General features: G+C 49.3%; 1 protein-coding gene across 9 annotated transcripts in view; it reads left to right on the forward strand.

The window, feature by feature from the left end:
* Positions 1 to 16,457, forward strand: part of TECTA (tectorin alpha) — a 61,560-nt gene that overhangs the window by 24,419 nt on the left and 20,684 nt on the right. For 4 of the 9 annotated variants that reach the window (XM_064524271.1, XM_064524274.1, XM_064524275.1 and 1 more), the window contains 9 exons: positions 119 to 200; positions 1,694 to 2,082; positions 3,635 to 3,699; positions 6,206 to 6,339; positions 7,189 to 7,476; positions 11,281 to 11,418; positions 11,853 to 12,018; positions 14,501 to 14,913; positions 15,334 to 15,904. In XM_064524271.1, the coding sequence (XP_064380341.1) occupies positions 3,636 to 3,699; positions 6,206 to 6,339; positions 7,189 to 7,476; positions 11,281 to 11,418; positions 11,853 to 12,018; positions 14,501 to 14,913; positions 15,334 to 15,904 (1,774 nt within the window). In that variant the 5' untranslated portion in view covers positions 119 to 200; positions 1,694 to 2,082; position 3,635. Of the gene's footprint in view, positions 1 to 118; positions 201 to 1,649; positions 2,083 to 2,370; positions 2,500 to 3,634; positions 3,700 to 5,394; positions 5,410 to 6,205; positions 6,340 to 7,188; positions 7,477 to 11,280; positions 11,419 to 11,852; positions 12,019 to 14,500; positions 14,914 to 15,333; positions 15,905 to 16,457 lie in introns of all 9 variants that reach the window. The other 5 variants (XM_064524273.1, XM_064524272.1, XM_064524270.1 and 2 more) reach the window with 5 other exon arrangements.

The following is a 16,457-nucleotide window of genomic DNA, read 5'->3' on the forward strand; positions in this document are numbered from 1 at the left end:
TTCACGCGAGTCGTCCGCCCTCATTGCTAAGGCTCAGTCACCTTGCTTGTGAGCCATCCCGCTTGTCCAAAGCGGCGCTGAGTTCTTTGGAAATAGTAACAGAGCATTTTGTCTGCAGCCCGTGGAGATAAGATGTGAGCCCTTGGGCGTGAGCTTACTGAGCCCCTTTGCAGGAGCACTTGGAGTCCCGCTCCACTGTGGTGAGTGTCCTTTAAATTTTGTGTGCTGTTGAGATTTGAAAAAAAACCTAACTCAAGCTGCTCAAAATCTTCAGAGCAGTCTGGCAGTTCTGGGCTTTTAGGTTTGGGGGGTTTTTGGGGGGTGGGGGGAGTATTTTCCTGTCCCCTCTCTTCTTCTGTCTAAGGACAGGAAGCAGGTCGTGGATGTACGAGGGAGAAAAGAAGGAATATGTGACTCCTAGCAGTGCACATAGTTAATAAAAGGCCCACACCAAAAATGTCAGAAGAGAAAATCATTCTTTTTCCAAGTTTGTATGATCTGTCTTTGTGCATGAAAACATGACAATTTTCCCACCAATTAATGCTGAGGTTGGAGCACCACCTACTTAAATTGAACCTTAATGGAGGCCTTAAAAGTCAGCTTTACTAATGGGGTTCTGATTCCATCCTTCACACTTCAATCACTTCTCTGTCTCCGTCTGTCTGTCTCTCTCCCTCATATGACATTGATGTGAACTGAATTAAAGTGGTAGAGATCTCAGAGGGTACCGGTCAGGCTCTGGTGAAGAGCTTTGGTCTCTGTAATGCAGCTCAGGGCTTGCATCCTGCAACCATCTGGGCAGGTGCTAACTTCAGGGCTAGCGGTGATCCCACGCTAAACGAGTGAGGACATGTGTGAGCCTGGAATTAAGCACAGTTTGAAATACGTGCAAAGTGAGTTGCTGCAACTTAGGCCCTAAGAAAAATGAGCATCCCTGTTGTTTCCTCAGCTCAGACTGTCACATGCCATGAACATGAAGGGCCAGGATGTCCTTGCTCAGTCCTGCAAATGTGTAATTGCATGCTCGTGTCGCTATTTGTAGTTGCATTAATTTTAGCATGGGACGAGAGGTGGGCATGAGAAAAAAACAGTCACGCTAGGAACTTGCTAGTGGGTTGCAGCAAGAGGTTGAGCAAAGGGAGCTCTGAGCAGCAGAGCTCCTGCGGGCTGCTTTGAATTAAGTGTGAGCAGCTATGTTTTCACGTGGTTACGCTGCAGTTTGGACAGCCTGCACCCCTTCAGAAGTATGGCTTGTGGGCCCTACGTCCTCGCTAAGGTGCACCCTCAGCCTAGGGTTTTGTCCCTTGAGGCAGCCGTGGACCTAACAAACATCCTGGGTCCTGGCCACTGCGAGCTTGATTAAAGATGCGAGGCGGTCCTCTCGGAGGGTGGGAACAGGAGCAGAAGCAGAATCTTCTCCAGAAGATTTGGAGAGAATGTGCTTTATTGAAAAAGGTTTTCTTCTTGTACCTGTAAAAGTAGAACCAAGTTGATTTGCAGAAACTAAAACAAGATTCTGATGGAAAATTAAGTAAGTTCACTGAAATTTTGTGGCACTGACTTTGTACTGTGCTTTAAGCCTAGCACTGTTTAATGCTAATTCTGTAACACTATATTGATGCCTTTTTTTTTTTTTTGTCTGCACAAAGGAGGAAGGGGCTCAGTTCTTCTGAGGTTTTTTTTTTCCCTTCAGTGAAAAGTGATTCTGAGCAGAACAGCCACAAACCCAGCTCCGACTAGCTGACGTTTCCATCCAAATCTACCTGAAGGGTGAGCTTTTGGGGAAGAAAGAAGCTTCTCTACCTCTCCGGGCCAGAATCTGATCTTTAGATTAACCTGCTGGTTATCAATAGAGGCAAAAGTTGCGACTGCAACTCAACACTACTGGAGCCCTAAAGCAACCCTGAAGAAAACGGACTTTTCAATTGCAAGAGCAAGGGGACTGAGACATCGGTTTAGTCATCAGCAATAACTGGCAAAAGAGCATGGAAATGCATTCTCCATTCACATAATTTTTCCTCCTCTTCTACCAAGACTGGTGTAAAATTTCAGACTTAATTTCTCCTCTAGTCTACAAAACAGGTTGGTAATTTTTTTTTCCTCCCATACTGACAAAAATGTATTTTTGAGTGTGGTATGCAAAGTAATGTGTTCACTATTTTCTGTCGGTGCCTTTCTTGGTGCCTTTCTTGGTCTTGTTCTCGGACGGACGTCTTCTCCTCTAGTCATTGTGTGCCTGTTCTCCGCTAATGAAGCTAAAGGGACTGAGATTTATGACCTATATAAAACTCTATTGTCATGTTTTCATCTTTTCAAGATAAGGGATGTGGTAAAGGTCTTTCATGGTGAAATGAATTTTTCTCACCCCAGAACAAGTTAGCTGAAAGGAGATTTTTCCAGCGTAACTGCGACTGGCGCACAGTGAAGCGCTGACCCGGTGTGGAAGCTGCCTTCCGCCGTGTTTTGCGCTTTGCAAGCTCCCATTAATCGGACTCAGGTGTAAGTGATGTGGGACAAATGACATAATGTTCCTCGCTGTAGCGCTATGTTATATGCATTACGTATATGTGTGTCTATAGTTAGAAGTAGTTGGATCTGTCACTCTTCCTAGATTACAGAAATAGATCCAAAACGAGAGAGAGAGAGTATCAAGAGATGCAGTGTTTTGTAGCAGAGTTGTGTCTGCACAATTAAAATGCGTGTGACATGTACAGATTATTTGATACGGAGGCAGAAATGGCAACGAAGGCTCTATGTAATGTGTAGATATAATTGGTGTCCAAAGCTGATCCTGCAATTTTTATTCATATGCATGCACACGGGGAGGACATGATAGCTTCCTATTAGCTCTGCATGAGCCGTGCTTCTGTATAATGAACAAGAGTGATGGGTGAGGAAATCAGAGCAGGTATTTTAGCAATATTTCCTATTTGGTTAATAATGAGCAACAAATTGTATCAGACGTGAAAGGAATTCAAATGGGCGCAGGTTTTCTCCTTCATGTACCCAGCCTCATTTTTGCTTCTCTCTATATCATTGACTTCTGTACAGCGAGGAAATTGCCCAGCTGTGTAAATGTTTGTGCTTCTTTCACACTAGTCACAAATGTTAAGTGATTGTTACATTACCAGCCAGCGCAAAGGATTAGTTAGAGCAACATCCGAAGTCTCTTAACGATGAAAGTACACTGCAGCTTAGAACCGGCTTCATTTATGGAACGACGCGAAGCTGTTGGTCTTGGAGTCGGGCAGAAGTACCCTCACGCTAGGCAGATCAGGCAGGAATTGGTTGCGAGCTGTTAGGAGAATTGGAGACCTACTGAGAGACGGGGCTATTTAGAAAATCCACTCTCTGCGTGAAATTAGACCCTCTTCTGTTATGGTAAGGGCTTGCTTTGATAATACCTGCAGGGCAATGTACTTTTATCACCAGAGAGCTCTCATTACACCACTTAATGAAGTAGGCATTTTAGGCCTGCTTCGCGAGTGAGGGATCTCGATCTCTGAAATGTCCGCCCGTCAGGAGCAAGCAGGCAACTTTGGGAAGTGGTTGCACTAGGCGTCACCTGGGGTTTGCTGGAGGATGAGCTTTCCGGTCGATGTGATGCGTGTCTGGGTTTCTGTCTTTCCTTTAGGATGAACAACCGATCGTTGCTTAGAACCTGGGTGGCCCTTTCGGTCCTAATTGCCCGGCACGAAGGTTAGTACCGCCGACCTCGGGCGCCGCGATACCGGTGCTCTTCCTCCGTGATGGGAGAGCGCTCGCTTTGGAGCAGTGCTGTGCCCAGGGACTGCACGAGCACAAAGGGCCTGAAAAAATCCGCTCATCCCTTGCTTGGGAGCAAGTACAACACCAGGTCAAATTCAGTTTTTCCTCTGGGGTCGGAGGGTCCGCTGGTTTTAAGGGTGAATCCAAATCATGGAGATTTGTGTGCCTTTATGTGTGAGCACAGGTGTCAGTCTGGAAGAGTGCTGTGGGAGATGGATCGTCAGCCTGTACTGAAGTGGCCCTCACTTCATTGGAAGCAATGAAGCGATGAAAGTTTACATAAAATGAGGACCTGCCGGGCTGCTTTGAATATGAAGCTGAAAAAGCTGACAGGACATAGAGGCTGCATAAGTTGTTGAGCTCTGTGAGCGTTTTACATCTGCATGCATATAATATGTATGTATATGCCTGTATGGGCACACACGGCACGTGCAAGACGTTGTGACAGTCTTGCCAGCTGCTATAAAATAGGACTTTGACAAATTTTAAGTCTTTGGACTGCTGACCGAGCAGATAAACCTATGTCAAGTAAAGGGTAAATTGGGTGAGTGGCAGCAAAATGTCATAGCCCCCAAGGTCTTCTGTAATTAAGTTTTCCTTTGAGCTCCTGCCTAGGAAATGTTGGCAGCGCTGGTTGTAGAGTTGTCCGACACCAGGTCGGGATGTGCCCTGTTGTGTCCTCAGGGCTGCGGCCTAGGGAGGGATGCGTCTTGGGGAGATGGCCCACGGTGGCCACACTCCTCTCGGTGCGTTTTGTTTTGTGAGGGTGAGGTTCCTTGACTGGGCTGGACGAGGCTCCCAGCAACCTGATCGGGCTGCGACGTCAGCCCCGCTTGGAGCAGGAGGTGAGACCAGGTGGCCTCTGGAGCCTTCCGAGCTCCGTTTTTCTGTGATGTTGTATGCACATAAAGGTGTCCCTAGTCTCGTGGGGTAATCTTTGTTAGGTTTTACTCCAGGGGGAGGCATGTTGAGTTGATACAGACTGGAAAAGCATCTTTAGTTTAGTAACGCAGCGTGTTTCCACTGCGTGGTTGATAGTAGATGTGCGGCTGACTCGAGGACCTCTAGCCAGGGAGCCTAGAGCTTGGGAGCTGGGAAATCTCAAAGTGATTTCCCTGGTCAGCTACAGAGGACAGCTCATTTAAAAGCTGCGGCTCTGTTTCTTCTCTTGCAAAATGAGGGTGGCAGCTCACCCGCGAGAAATGCCACCGATGGTAAAAATCATTGTCGGCAGGGGCTGGCGAGGTGCTCGGGTGGATGAAGCGGCGCATGCAAAGTTATAGCAGGGTCACCCTAGTAACGCTTAAGTTAACACTGAGAAGTTTTTGCTGAGCTTCACATCTGAAAAAGAAGTTAAATCTATGTCTCGTAGCTGTGCCTCGGCTGTAATAATCTGTCAGTCGCATAACAGCTGTGAAATGACTTGTTTTACTGCCTGGCAGCGAGGAGTTTTGCCACAGTCCTTGAGAGCCTCCTGCGAAAGCGGGCTGGCAGCTCGGTGCCGTCACACACCACCAAACTTTATGTCCGGCAGGGAACTTGGGCCACGTGCCTATATCTTGGGGCATCGAAATGCAAACAGGGTTTAGGCCAGATTTCCCTTTTTTCCCTTCTCCCCGAGGAAAGTGCGACCGAGGGAACGTGCTGAGAAGCGTCAGCTTGCCACCGTCCCTATTGCAAGGCAGTTTCTAGCAGGGGGCAGCTTAAATGTTAGCAGAGCAGAGCAGCTTCCCCTGCGGGGAATAGTAAGACGCCGCTTTGCGTCTTTGAAAGCTGGACTCAGAGCAAGTTCTCTCCAGCTGGAGGCCTCTGCAAACTGCAGGTTAGGACCTAGAAAATAAAAGCATGTCCTGAATTGAGCTAAACAGAGCCCGGATTGTTCTGCGCCCAGTCGCTCACGTCACCTTCAATTGAATATCGTGGGGACAGTACATTTCTTTTCTACATCAAAGAGGAGAGGAGGGGGAGGAAAGCCCAACTAAGTCCCCGCTTCCTCTGTGAGGAGTCACACTGGTAGGAAACTGAAAAAATGGGGAGCCAAACGATTGCAGAGATCTGGCAGGAGCCGGCAGGGGAAAGGCCGTTCGCCCTAGGGACATGCATGTACGCTTGTGAGCAGAGCTGATTGGAAAATGGATTTTAGTCTTGTAGAAAACGACAGGCTTGTATTGAAACACATCAAAACCTTCTTTTAAAATATTTTTAGGAGAGGCGATTATGTTCACCAGCAGCACCTTTTAGCAGGAAAGCTGATTTTGTCAGGAAACGTTGGAACAGTCATGACACCTTAAGCTTTAAGAGCTGTTCTCCCCGCTGTACAGATGCAAAGCTGGAGGTCAAAGCTTCGGGACGGGCAGTCCCCGGGGCCGGGTCGTGCTCTCTCCGAAGTCAGGACCAGTCCTGACATTGTCACAAGGACTCTGTCCTCTCCTTTCAGCGCACGCCATGGCAGGTCTGTATCCGTTCTGGCAGAATGACACAAAAACGCCCAAAGTTGATGATGGAAGCTCTCCTGAGATTAAGCTCTCCGTCCCGTTCATCTTTTTTGGAGCCCCGTACAGAACTATTTATGTAAGTGGAGAAGTAGCTTTGCTGCAGACTTTCCTTTTATTCTTTTCCTTGCCATTAGCAGCTGCATTTTAAACACGCTTTCCTTGTCGTCAGGAATTGGAAGATTTATTAGTACCTACCTGACAAGTTCTTAGATTTCATGAACTGATAGGTTTTATGATTAAGAAAGTCAAAGGTATATTTAATGGGCTAATGTTCACGGAGAAGGAATATAAAAGGCAATAAATTGTCTTCGTAGGTGATTAAATGGTGCAGCAAAGCTAAGGCCTTGACACAGGGAACATTATTCCTGTTACATGACAAGAAACAAGAACCTGCAGAGACCTGCAAGGGAAAAAAAGGCAATGATTTGGACCGTCATTTGGGTGCCCGAGAAAATTATGGACTGCTGCTGTTTTCAAACGAGATCGCAGCAAAAGCCTGGTGAGGGGAAAGCCATCCCTTCCAGGCTGTGCTAAAAGAGGCTTAGTGTGAGCACATAAAAACAGTGCATTAGACGTTGGCCCAAGTCAGCATGACCATAATCCCGATCCTGAGTGTGGCCGTGTTTTGTGGGAACTGATCTCTGTGTGTATAACCAGTCAAAAGCAGGCTGTAAACCTGCGAGCCCAGCTATCAGAAGAGAGGCAAAGATACGTTAGCTCCCCAAACGCAGCCTTCCTCGCAGCACTGGCCCCTTGCAGTAGGGTGAAGCTGAATCTCTCCCTAGATGGTCAGGCCTTCTCGCAGACTATCATTATTATAAGCGAACCTCTGTCAGAAGTTGCTCACCCTGCATATTCTGCCAAATCGGCAACCCTCTGGCTGCTGCTAAGCCTTGGTCAAATGAAAGCTGCTCTCTTTCTGCAGGTCAACAACAATGGCGTGATCTCCTTCAATGTGCTAGTGAGCCAGTTTACCCCAGAAGCCTTCCCTCTCGCGGACGGCCGGGCCTTCCTCGCTCCGTTTTGGGCGGATGTGCACAATGGGATCCGAGGAGAGATCTACTACAGGGAGAGCACAGACCCCGAGCTGCTGAAGAGAGCCTCCAAAGACATCCGCAAGTACTTCAAAGACATGTCCTCTTTCTCTGCCATCTGGGTCTTCATCGCCACCTGGGAGGAAGTCACTTTCTACGGAGGGAGCAGCACGACTCCGGTAAGGGCAAATGGTTATGCTTCTTGAGTGATGGTGTTTGATGTTGGAGTCTATGTCTATAAATGTATTTAGTAAAGGAAGAACTGACAAATGAACAGGAGGCTAATGAGTCAGGAACCAGAACCATGAGTTTTGCTTCCTGACTCCGCCACAGGTTGTGTGTGGAAACCTGAGCAAGTCATTTCATTTTCCTAGTGTTCAGTTGCCCTTCTGGCAGATAAGCATACCTGTCCTCTCCCACGGTAGCCCCTGAGATCTTCGCCGTATGCTGCAAGATCTTCAGGATAAGCATCCTCTCTTAGGTGTTTGGATGTTGCATGCCAAAACGAGGCTCTGATGCTGCTCAGGAGTTTTGGCTCAATCATATTCTGGATAATTTGTTAGATACGAATGCAGATTTCCATTTTCATTTGTGCCTTGCTGCACGACCTTCGCTTCGCCTCTGTTTCCACGTTGATAAAACAGAGCTATTTTTGCATAGGGCTACAGGGACCTTGGAGGAGCCAAATTTTATTAATGGGACATTAGCTCAGGGGCTTCTCCGTAAATGGGGAAGGGGAGATTGATGCCCTCTGTCATGGCATGAATCACTCAATGCTCGCACTGCTAATCTCCAGTCAGTTTCTCAAGCGTGATTCAGTTTAAAGGCAACTTATTATGGCAGTAATGTAGCCTGGGTGTTGGGCGAGAAACAGAAGCGCCCTTTAGCAGGGAGCCGAGTACCAAAAGGAGCTGTGCGGTGTATCTGGCATTTGAGCATGCCCGCTTGTACGTGCACTTGACACTGAAAGGCTCTGTGTGTGCACGTATAGCCGGTGCTTTTAGAGACTCCAAAGGGGCAAGTGATGCCCAGGAATGGAGCAGAAAGCAACAGGCGTGCCAAACTGCACACGCACTTGCATCCGATCCTGCAAAAGGACTTGAGAGCGGCTCTGCTGACCCCAGGGCTGGGTCCGAGCACAGGAGTGTACATTTACGGGGGCAGGAATAGACCTGACCGGCACTTAGCCCTGGGGAGAGGGAACAGGGCCTTCCAATACTGAGAAAAGACAGCACGCGGCAGCGGGGTGACTGAAACAAATGGGTGCGGAGGTGGAAGGGGAAGGCTTCCTTTGTCTCTCTTACAATCTTCTGCTCGGTGTGCTGTTCTCCTCCTCGGTTGCCCTTTTGATGATGGATTTTATAATTCCCCCTTCTCTCCCCATTACTCAGGACTAACTAGGATGCAATACAACTCTGATCATTTTTGCGCTCTTAGCTCAACTTCCAAGGCTATGGCAGCTTTGAAATGAAGCTTAGCTGAAACGAAGCTTAGCTGTTACCTTCTCCTTGCCTCCGTGAGGAAGGAGAGCTGCTCCTGCAGAAAATGCCCAAGTTCAAGAAATGGCAATAAATTAATTTTTGGCTGCAATCCATTCTCTGAGGAGTCTGGGGCAGGAAAGAGAAAATGGGAGCTCTAATTTGTATTTATTTGGCAAAAATAGCCTTTTCCTTTCAGATCACTATGGCTTTTTTCAGGGCTGAAGTTGAAATGCTTTCTTCGTAGCACTAATCCAAGAGGGTGGTGAGGGCATCTCATAAAAAAGGGTTGAACCAGCTGCTCTGAAATCCTATGTGGACGCTTAAATAGGAAGGGGAAAAGTCAAGGGAATATTGGCATTTTTGCAATGATAACTGACCTCTCTGTATTGCAAGACCAATGGAGACTGACCAGAAAGTCACGCTAGCAATTTGGCTGCAGTAGCTCTTTGCATTTCCATAAATGCAAGAGTTTGATCTCAGAGGACAGGGATGGTGGTGGCAAGTGTGATCATCTTCTGGGCAGGAAGCACTTTTAAATTTATAGTTAATATATGAGCTGTGACAACAGCTGACATCGCAAGGTCTGTGCTGTACCGCTCACCTGTTGCTGGTAGAGTCCATGCAGAAGACTGGGGTGCAGATAGCATGCGAGTGACACGCACTATTGTTTCAGGAATGGGTTTTGCAGGATCAGTGTGCAAACTGCGAGTGCCAAGAGTTGGCTGCTTCTGTCTTGAGAAGTTGGCTCTGATGCACAGTTCTGCTCTTTTCCATTTGTTAGAGAGGCTTGAGATCTAATGCATATTTTTTTCCACTCCTGCCAGTGCTCGCTGAAAAAAAATACATATATATATATATATATATTTGCAGACAGTGAGCAATACAGAGATGCCTGAAGAATTACATTTGCAACACAATGCAATTTATTTTGTTATAGAGCAGCCTTCCCGTTCAATAGCCACCAAGGCTGCCGGTTGGCACACAGAATAGCACGATGCAACTTAAGGAGGAAATTCTTCGCAATGCAGAAAAGCTGCAGAAATTTCTGTATCTTTACTTTGAATAGCAATTTTGTGAATGTGGCATCATGGATGCTGCACTTGGTGACTCCAGATCAAATGGGTTTGGTTTTCAAGGACCATTTTGTATGGCTAGGGTTGCCAACTCACTTCTGGCTGTGTCAAACTGGGAAATCCATGTGTTCATGTAATCGCTCCTAATGAAGACTGCCGGCCAATCCAGAAGCGATACTGGGTCAGCTCCCATTAACCTCAAGGATGCACCCGACCCGTGTGGGCTTTGTTCCCCTTGATAGCCTCGTAGTGCTTGTAGTCGTAGGGTATGTTGGGGCCCTGTGCATGCTGGGCACCGCGTGTGCTGTACATACTCAGAGTAATGTGCAGTCCCTGCTGTGGAGAAAGTGCAGTCCTGCAGGCAGGACAAAAAGGTGACAGGAGAAAGGACACACCAACCTGTCCCCGAGTTGCCATGGCAGGTTTGGTTGTGCTCAGCAGGCTGCGGCTCGTAGAACCCGACAGCAGGGCACCTCTTGGGCGTTAGTTTGGCTTTCTGGACAATGGGTCTGATGGGGGATATTTTCTATCGTTTCCACTTTCCTAAAGGCATGGCATACTATTTCTCCAAGGTAGCGGTCGTTTAGCAAGGCCTAGACCCAGTACATAACTATTTAGGACGGGAAGCAATGGGAAAGACAGGAAAATGCAGATAGCTAAGATGAATTATTGACTTGGAATCAATCCTTTACGCTCCCAGTGTTGAGTTCTGCAACAACATTTAGCTACATAGAGGCATGATCTTAATTAAGGGGATAAAGTTTTTTGCCTTTCTGCACAGTTGTAGAAGTTAAGAGTTTAGTTTTATGTTGCCTTCACCAGCTGGCAAAGCACATCCTTTTTTGCATCAGACCTGGGTTCGCAGTTGAGTGAATTTATCTGAAATATTCATGGCTGGAAATGCAGAGTCATTTCAAGCAAAAGAAAGAATGTGATCAGCAGATTTGGCAGGTAGCTGTGGGATCTGGTGGCTAAGCACAGCAGCGTTTCCTTAGGTACAAGACGTGGTTGACTTCGATGCATACCGCTGTTAACAGTGCTGTAGAATATGAACACAGAAGGGAACCCAGTGAGATAACTTGGTGATGAGAAAAGCTAAGATTGGGTAACGGGAAGATAACAAGTTGTAACAGTCCAAATCCTGCCGATTGCTTTTCTTCCATGAGCTTATTCTCGTGCTGCCATCTATTGGTGTTAAATTGGATCAGAAATGTAATTTTCGCTTCCCGGATGGAAGGAACGGTCCGGATGGGAGCAGCTGGAGTCACATCAGGAGGGAGAGCGTATTTCAGCTCACGTTCGGCATCTGCCGCTTTCCCCTGCGAGGCTCTCGTCTCCCGCCTAGGCAAACGAGCAATGTGAAAGAAGGGCAGACAAACTGTCTGGAAAGAGCAATCTCATCTTGTGAATCTACTTGTGTTTTCAACAGGTGAACACTTTTCAAGCTGTTCTGGTCACAGACGGCGTGTCTTCCTTTGCCATATTTAACTACCATGAAATCAGCTGGACCACGGGGACAGCCAGCGGAGGGGATCCCCTGACAGGACTTGGCGGTGTGATGGCCCAGGTGAGGCTCTCGCAGAATCACAGAATGGCTGAGGTTGGAAGGGACCTCTGGAGATCATGTAGTCCAACTCCCGTGCTCGAACAGCTCATCTAGAGCACGTTGTCCAGGACCGTGTCCAGACAGCTTTTGAATGTCTCCACGGATGGAGACGCTACAACCCCCAACTCTCGCCCCAGCACCCCCATCTCCGCTGGGGCACTGCCTGGCTGAACGCTGGCCTGAGAGCGCTCTGACAGCTGCTGTAGCTTTGCTGCCGTAGCTGTGCTCACCCGTGCTGCTCGTTTCTTGACGTACCCAGTGCTGGCGTCGCGAGCTCGCCGTCAGGCACTGTGGGATAAGCTCCCGTAAGTTTGGTGTCAGCAGCTGAACAGAAATGCAATGTTGTCTTCCTCTAGCAAGGATGAGTGATAAATTTTGATCTGTGTCTCTTTTAGGCTGGATTCAACGGAGGAAATATCACCAATTTTTTCAGCCTGCCAGGTTCCAGAACCCCAGACATAGTCAACATTGAAGACACGACCAACGTTAACGTCCCTGGGCGCTGGGCTTTCAAAATAGATGGCAGAGAAATAGATCCAGCCCGCGGCTGCAGCCTGAGAGGTAACGGAGAAACGTCTTTGGCTTTTTAAAAATTTTGTAGCGCAGAGGAGTAAAATATAACACAGCTGCGAAGGTTAATAGTGATGTGCATGACTGCTCTGGGCTGCTGCACAATTTGTACTTTTGCCAAAGAAATCTAGGGTTAAAAGCTCCCTTTTAGTTGCAGTCGGGAGGACAGGATTACGTGACCGGGATTCAGGTCCTGTGTGTGTCTGATTTGCTGCGTGCCCCAGGCGAAGTCACCCCCGTCTTCCAGGAACAACTGTCAGTCTGCCCTCAGTGAAAGGCTAGTGCTTTTAAGAGTGGCCAGAGAGTTTTGCCATTCATCTCAAAAAGCGCACGTTTTGTTGTGTGCTAGAGCAGCCTTAGCAGCGTATGCAGGAAAGCCGTTGTCAGCCAGTTTGCTTTTCCTGCTGGCTGCATTTCCCTCTCCAAAGGGGATGGAGGCATTCTCCCGGACCGGATTGCTGGAGACCGAGCTAGCCAGGAGCGTGTTTGCAGCAAGTTCCCAGGGCGGTTGAGGCCTGAGTCCACAGCTCTGTGAAACCTGAAAGGGCCCCGTAAACAACCAGGACTCTTCTCTGCTGTCTGCGTGGCTTTCAAACATCAGCAAACAAAACTGTCGTCGGCGCTAGCCTCGTTTCCTTCCTGAAATTTTATTGGCAAAGCGCTGCTGAAAGCCTCCATTTGTGCTGCCCGGAAGCACGAGAGCAAGGGAAGATGGGCTTCCAGCGATTCGCGGGAACCGAATGCCACCTAGCCGTCGTCTCAAGTCCTGTCTGTGATGCTGATGGCAATGACGGAAGAGGCTCAGAGATGGCCGTTTTCTCGGCCTTATCACCAGAACGAAACGGCCGACCATCTGGTTTCATTTCCCTTGTTTCAGTGGCAGGAATCGCAGCTTCTTCGTGTGCGTGCCGGACGAATTCAATGCCCTGCACCAATTACGGTGTCTGTGCATGTGTCACTGACAGTGTAGAGCTATAAAGGGATTAAATGCATGCAGTGATAGCAAAGGGACTTTGCTGCATAGAGATTATTGCATTACCATTTGACAGATAAAGCTGTCTGGAGTGTCTGCTTTGCTCCTGGAATCTTTATAGCAAGAGCGAATTGTCACTTGCCGCTGGAAGCCAACGCATCACTGCTCTGAGACATGTGGCTTCTTCACAGTTGGGTTTAGGCTTGTACCGAAAATGCCTCGCTAGACCCAGAGGCTCGTGCAGCCCCTGCGTGAGGTCGAACTGGTCTAGCAACATCTAGTGGCTGACTGCAGGAACCAAGGCCAGACTTTGCAAAGTGACTGAAACCCACGTTTTGCCTTCAAGGTGAGAAGGGCAGCGTACATAAATGCTGCGCCTGGATTTGTAATTCACGGTGGACAGCTCGTCACCACCACGAGAGGAGATGCAGCGTGAGGTGAGAGGGCTCGCTGTGCCTACCACCACTTGATTGCCCGAATCACACGTGCTGGGACAGCTGGCTCGGCAGCCGTTGTGACCAGGTCTCGCTAAGAGGAGATACAGCAGAAAATAGCTTTCCTGTGGGGGGAGACCGAAAAGTTCAGGAGAGGTAGAGCAGGCAGCGTGCAAAGTGAAAACCATGTGAATGAAGAGTGTGAAGGACAACCATATGGAGGGAAGGGAACCTCTCACAGGCGTTTGCGACTTTTAGTTCACCGATCTCCTCTCTGCCTCTCACGTCTCTCACTAGAAAAACCTGAGACTCCTGTTATAATTACTGCTGCATTGCAAGTTAGCTCATTCTGTTGCTGTTTGGTGACTCATTGGTTTTTGTCATCTCTGATGTATGGCATGGAAGCTACTTATCAACAGCTCTTTAGTTTCAGAATTAATATGAACGTTTTTAGAATGGAAACAAATCGACTCTGGGCTGTTTACGGCAGGATTGCTCTGTGACCTGCAAAGTTATGTGAATTGAGTAATTCCAGTTATATCAAAAAAGTTGTAGGACAATGTAATTACAATGGCAGCAGTGGAAATGGCCTCCAAAGTGCATGTGCTTGCAGTCCAATTCCCCTTTGAGAAAATAGCATGAAGGGCTCTCATTTGCTGGACAAATGAACTAGAATTAGGGTAGCATGAGTCAAAAACGGAAAGAGTAGCCTAGCAGTTTCCCAGCCTGCATGGTGCTATGCAAGCTCTGATTCCTGAGTGCAGTCAAACCATCTGCTGAACTTCCAGCGCAGGGAGGATGCGCTTTTGACTTGAATGGCCCTGAGCGTATGGTTAAAACTAAGCCTGCGATTGTAGCATTTTGCTAAATGGCTCCTGCTGGGAGTCTGCGTAAAGCGAGCTTGTGAGAAGCACTGAAGGAATATGCTTAGCTGGTGGGTTCAACTGTAAGGCTGGCCGACCTCCCTGGGGGATGAAGCGGTTCAGTTTGAAGGTGCATCTAACCTGGGGTGATGGGTCCTCTGTTCAGAAAACCAATGCAACGTGGTTTGTTTTTCTCTTTTCAGGGCAGTTTCTTCGTCAAGGAGAGATCTTCTGGGACAACGCAAACTGCACCACCAAGTGCCGCTGCCTGGACTTCAACAACGAGGTCTTCTGCCAGGAGATGGCTTGTGGCCCCTTTGAAGCGTGTGAGCCGAAGATCAAGTTCTTCCAGTGCGTGCCCGTGGAGAGCAGCACCTGCGTGGTGTTTGGAGATCCCCACTACCACACGTTCGACGGCTTCCTCTTTCACTTCCAGGGTTCCTGCTCCTACCTCCTTGCCAGGCAGTGCTGGCCAGGGTCCAAGCTGCCCTACTTCAACGTGGAGGCCAAGAACGAGAACCGAGGCGGCTCCTCCGTCTCCTGGCTGAGGGATATCTTTGTGGAGGCTTATTCACACAAGATTGTCCTCCCCAAGGGCAGCTTTGGGAAAGTAAAGGTAAGACCCTGCCAAAAGAGAAAACATCTCAGGTCTGCTCCTCTGGGGCACAAGCTGGCTTAGTTGTGGCTGAGCCAAAGGCGATGGCCATGCCACCGTCTGAGGACAGCCCTGAGGCCACCTTCTGGGTCTGAATCGCTGTTTGCGCCGACAGCAAGGCTGTGATTGCAGCCCAGGGAGCGATGGATCGCGCTTCTGGGCCCTGCATGTCCCTTTAGAAATGGGCACGGTCAGCAGGCAGTCCACATGGCTGCAAAGCCGCGAGTCAGAAAATGCCCCACGCTTACCTGTGGCTGGCTTTCTATACATTCCCATACCTGCAATGGCAGGCAACAGAGTCGTGCAGCTCCTGTCCAGGTCGTACCGCGAGGCCTCTGCTGTTTCACACGATGGTTCAGTCTTCTTGATTTGTTCCCACAGGTCGATGGCTTGGTGATGTCCTTACCCGTCTCCTTGAAGCTGGGTGCAATCAAAGTCTACCAGAGTGGCTTGTCTACAGCCTTGGAGACCGATTTTGGCCTTTTAGTGACCTACGATGGACAACACTATGCTTCCATCTCTGTTCCGGGCACGTACACCAATGCGACATGCGGTCTCTGTGGAAATTACAACAAGGACCCCGAGGACGATACCCTTCGCTCGGACGGGCGATTAGCAGCATCCGTGCTGGACCTGGGAGAGAGCTGGCGCGTGTACCACCCTGAGCGGAAGTGCTCCCCGGGCTGTTTGGATAACTGCAGCCTCTGCGACGCCGCCTTGGAGTCTCTGTATTTCACCTCCGAATATTGCGGCTTCATCAACAAGAGCGGCGGCCCTCTGTGGGAGTGCAGCGCCGTCGTGGACCCCACAGCCTTCGTGCACAGCTGCGTCTACGACCTCTGCGGCTCCCGCAATAACGGCACCGGCCTTTGTCAAGCCGTCCAAGCGTATGCCCTGGTGTGCCAGGCCCTGGGCATCCCCGTGGGAGACTGGCGGACCCCGACGGGATGCGGTAAGCCTTTGCGTGCCCATGCTGGAAGCTTTCCCCTCTGCAGGAGGGAAGTGGTTTCGGGGGCCTGCCAGAAGCTCCCGGCGGAGCAGGAGCAGGGTGTGCGATGAGGTGGGGAAGAAGCCAGGGGAGGGAGTTGCCCAAGGTGGAGGAAGCCAGGCAGCAGCCAGTTGGTCCCTTCTGTCTGCAACATGAGGCCCTCACGCTCGGGGAAGGGCAGCAAGAGTCATACGTGGAGAAGGGAGCTCCACCTCACTCCAGGGGCACTTGGCCCCCGCAGCAAGAGCCAGAGGCTGGATGGGAGAGCGGGCTGGCTCAGGTACCGATCGCCGGTCCTTGCTTTGAAGCCAGCTCTGCCGATCAGCTGCGGGCTGTCCTTGCGCTCGTGATGTTAAATCACTGCGGGGCTGCTCTGGAGGAGCCTTTGCGTGCGCAAGAGGAATGGCTGGGGAGGTGCATGAGGAAAAGCAGGAGAGAAGTGCAAATCTTCAGAAAAGGGAGGCCGCAGGGTCACTTTGCAGTGCTGCCAATGTAGGCCAGTGGGAAAGAGGTATCT

The sequence above is a fragment of the Dromaius novaehollandiae genome, chromosome 21 (genome assembly GCF_036370855.1).
Source record: "Dromaius novaehollandiae isolate bDroNov1 chromosome 21, bDroNov1.hap1, whole genome shotgun sequence".
In the NCBI taxonomy this organism is placed as follows: domain Eukaryota; kingdom Metazoa; phylum Chordata; class Aves; order Casuariiformes; family Dromaiidae; genus Dromaius; species Dromaius novaehollandiae.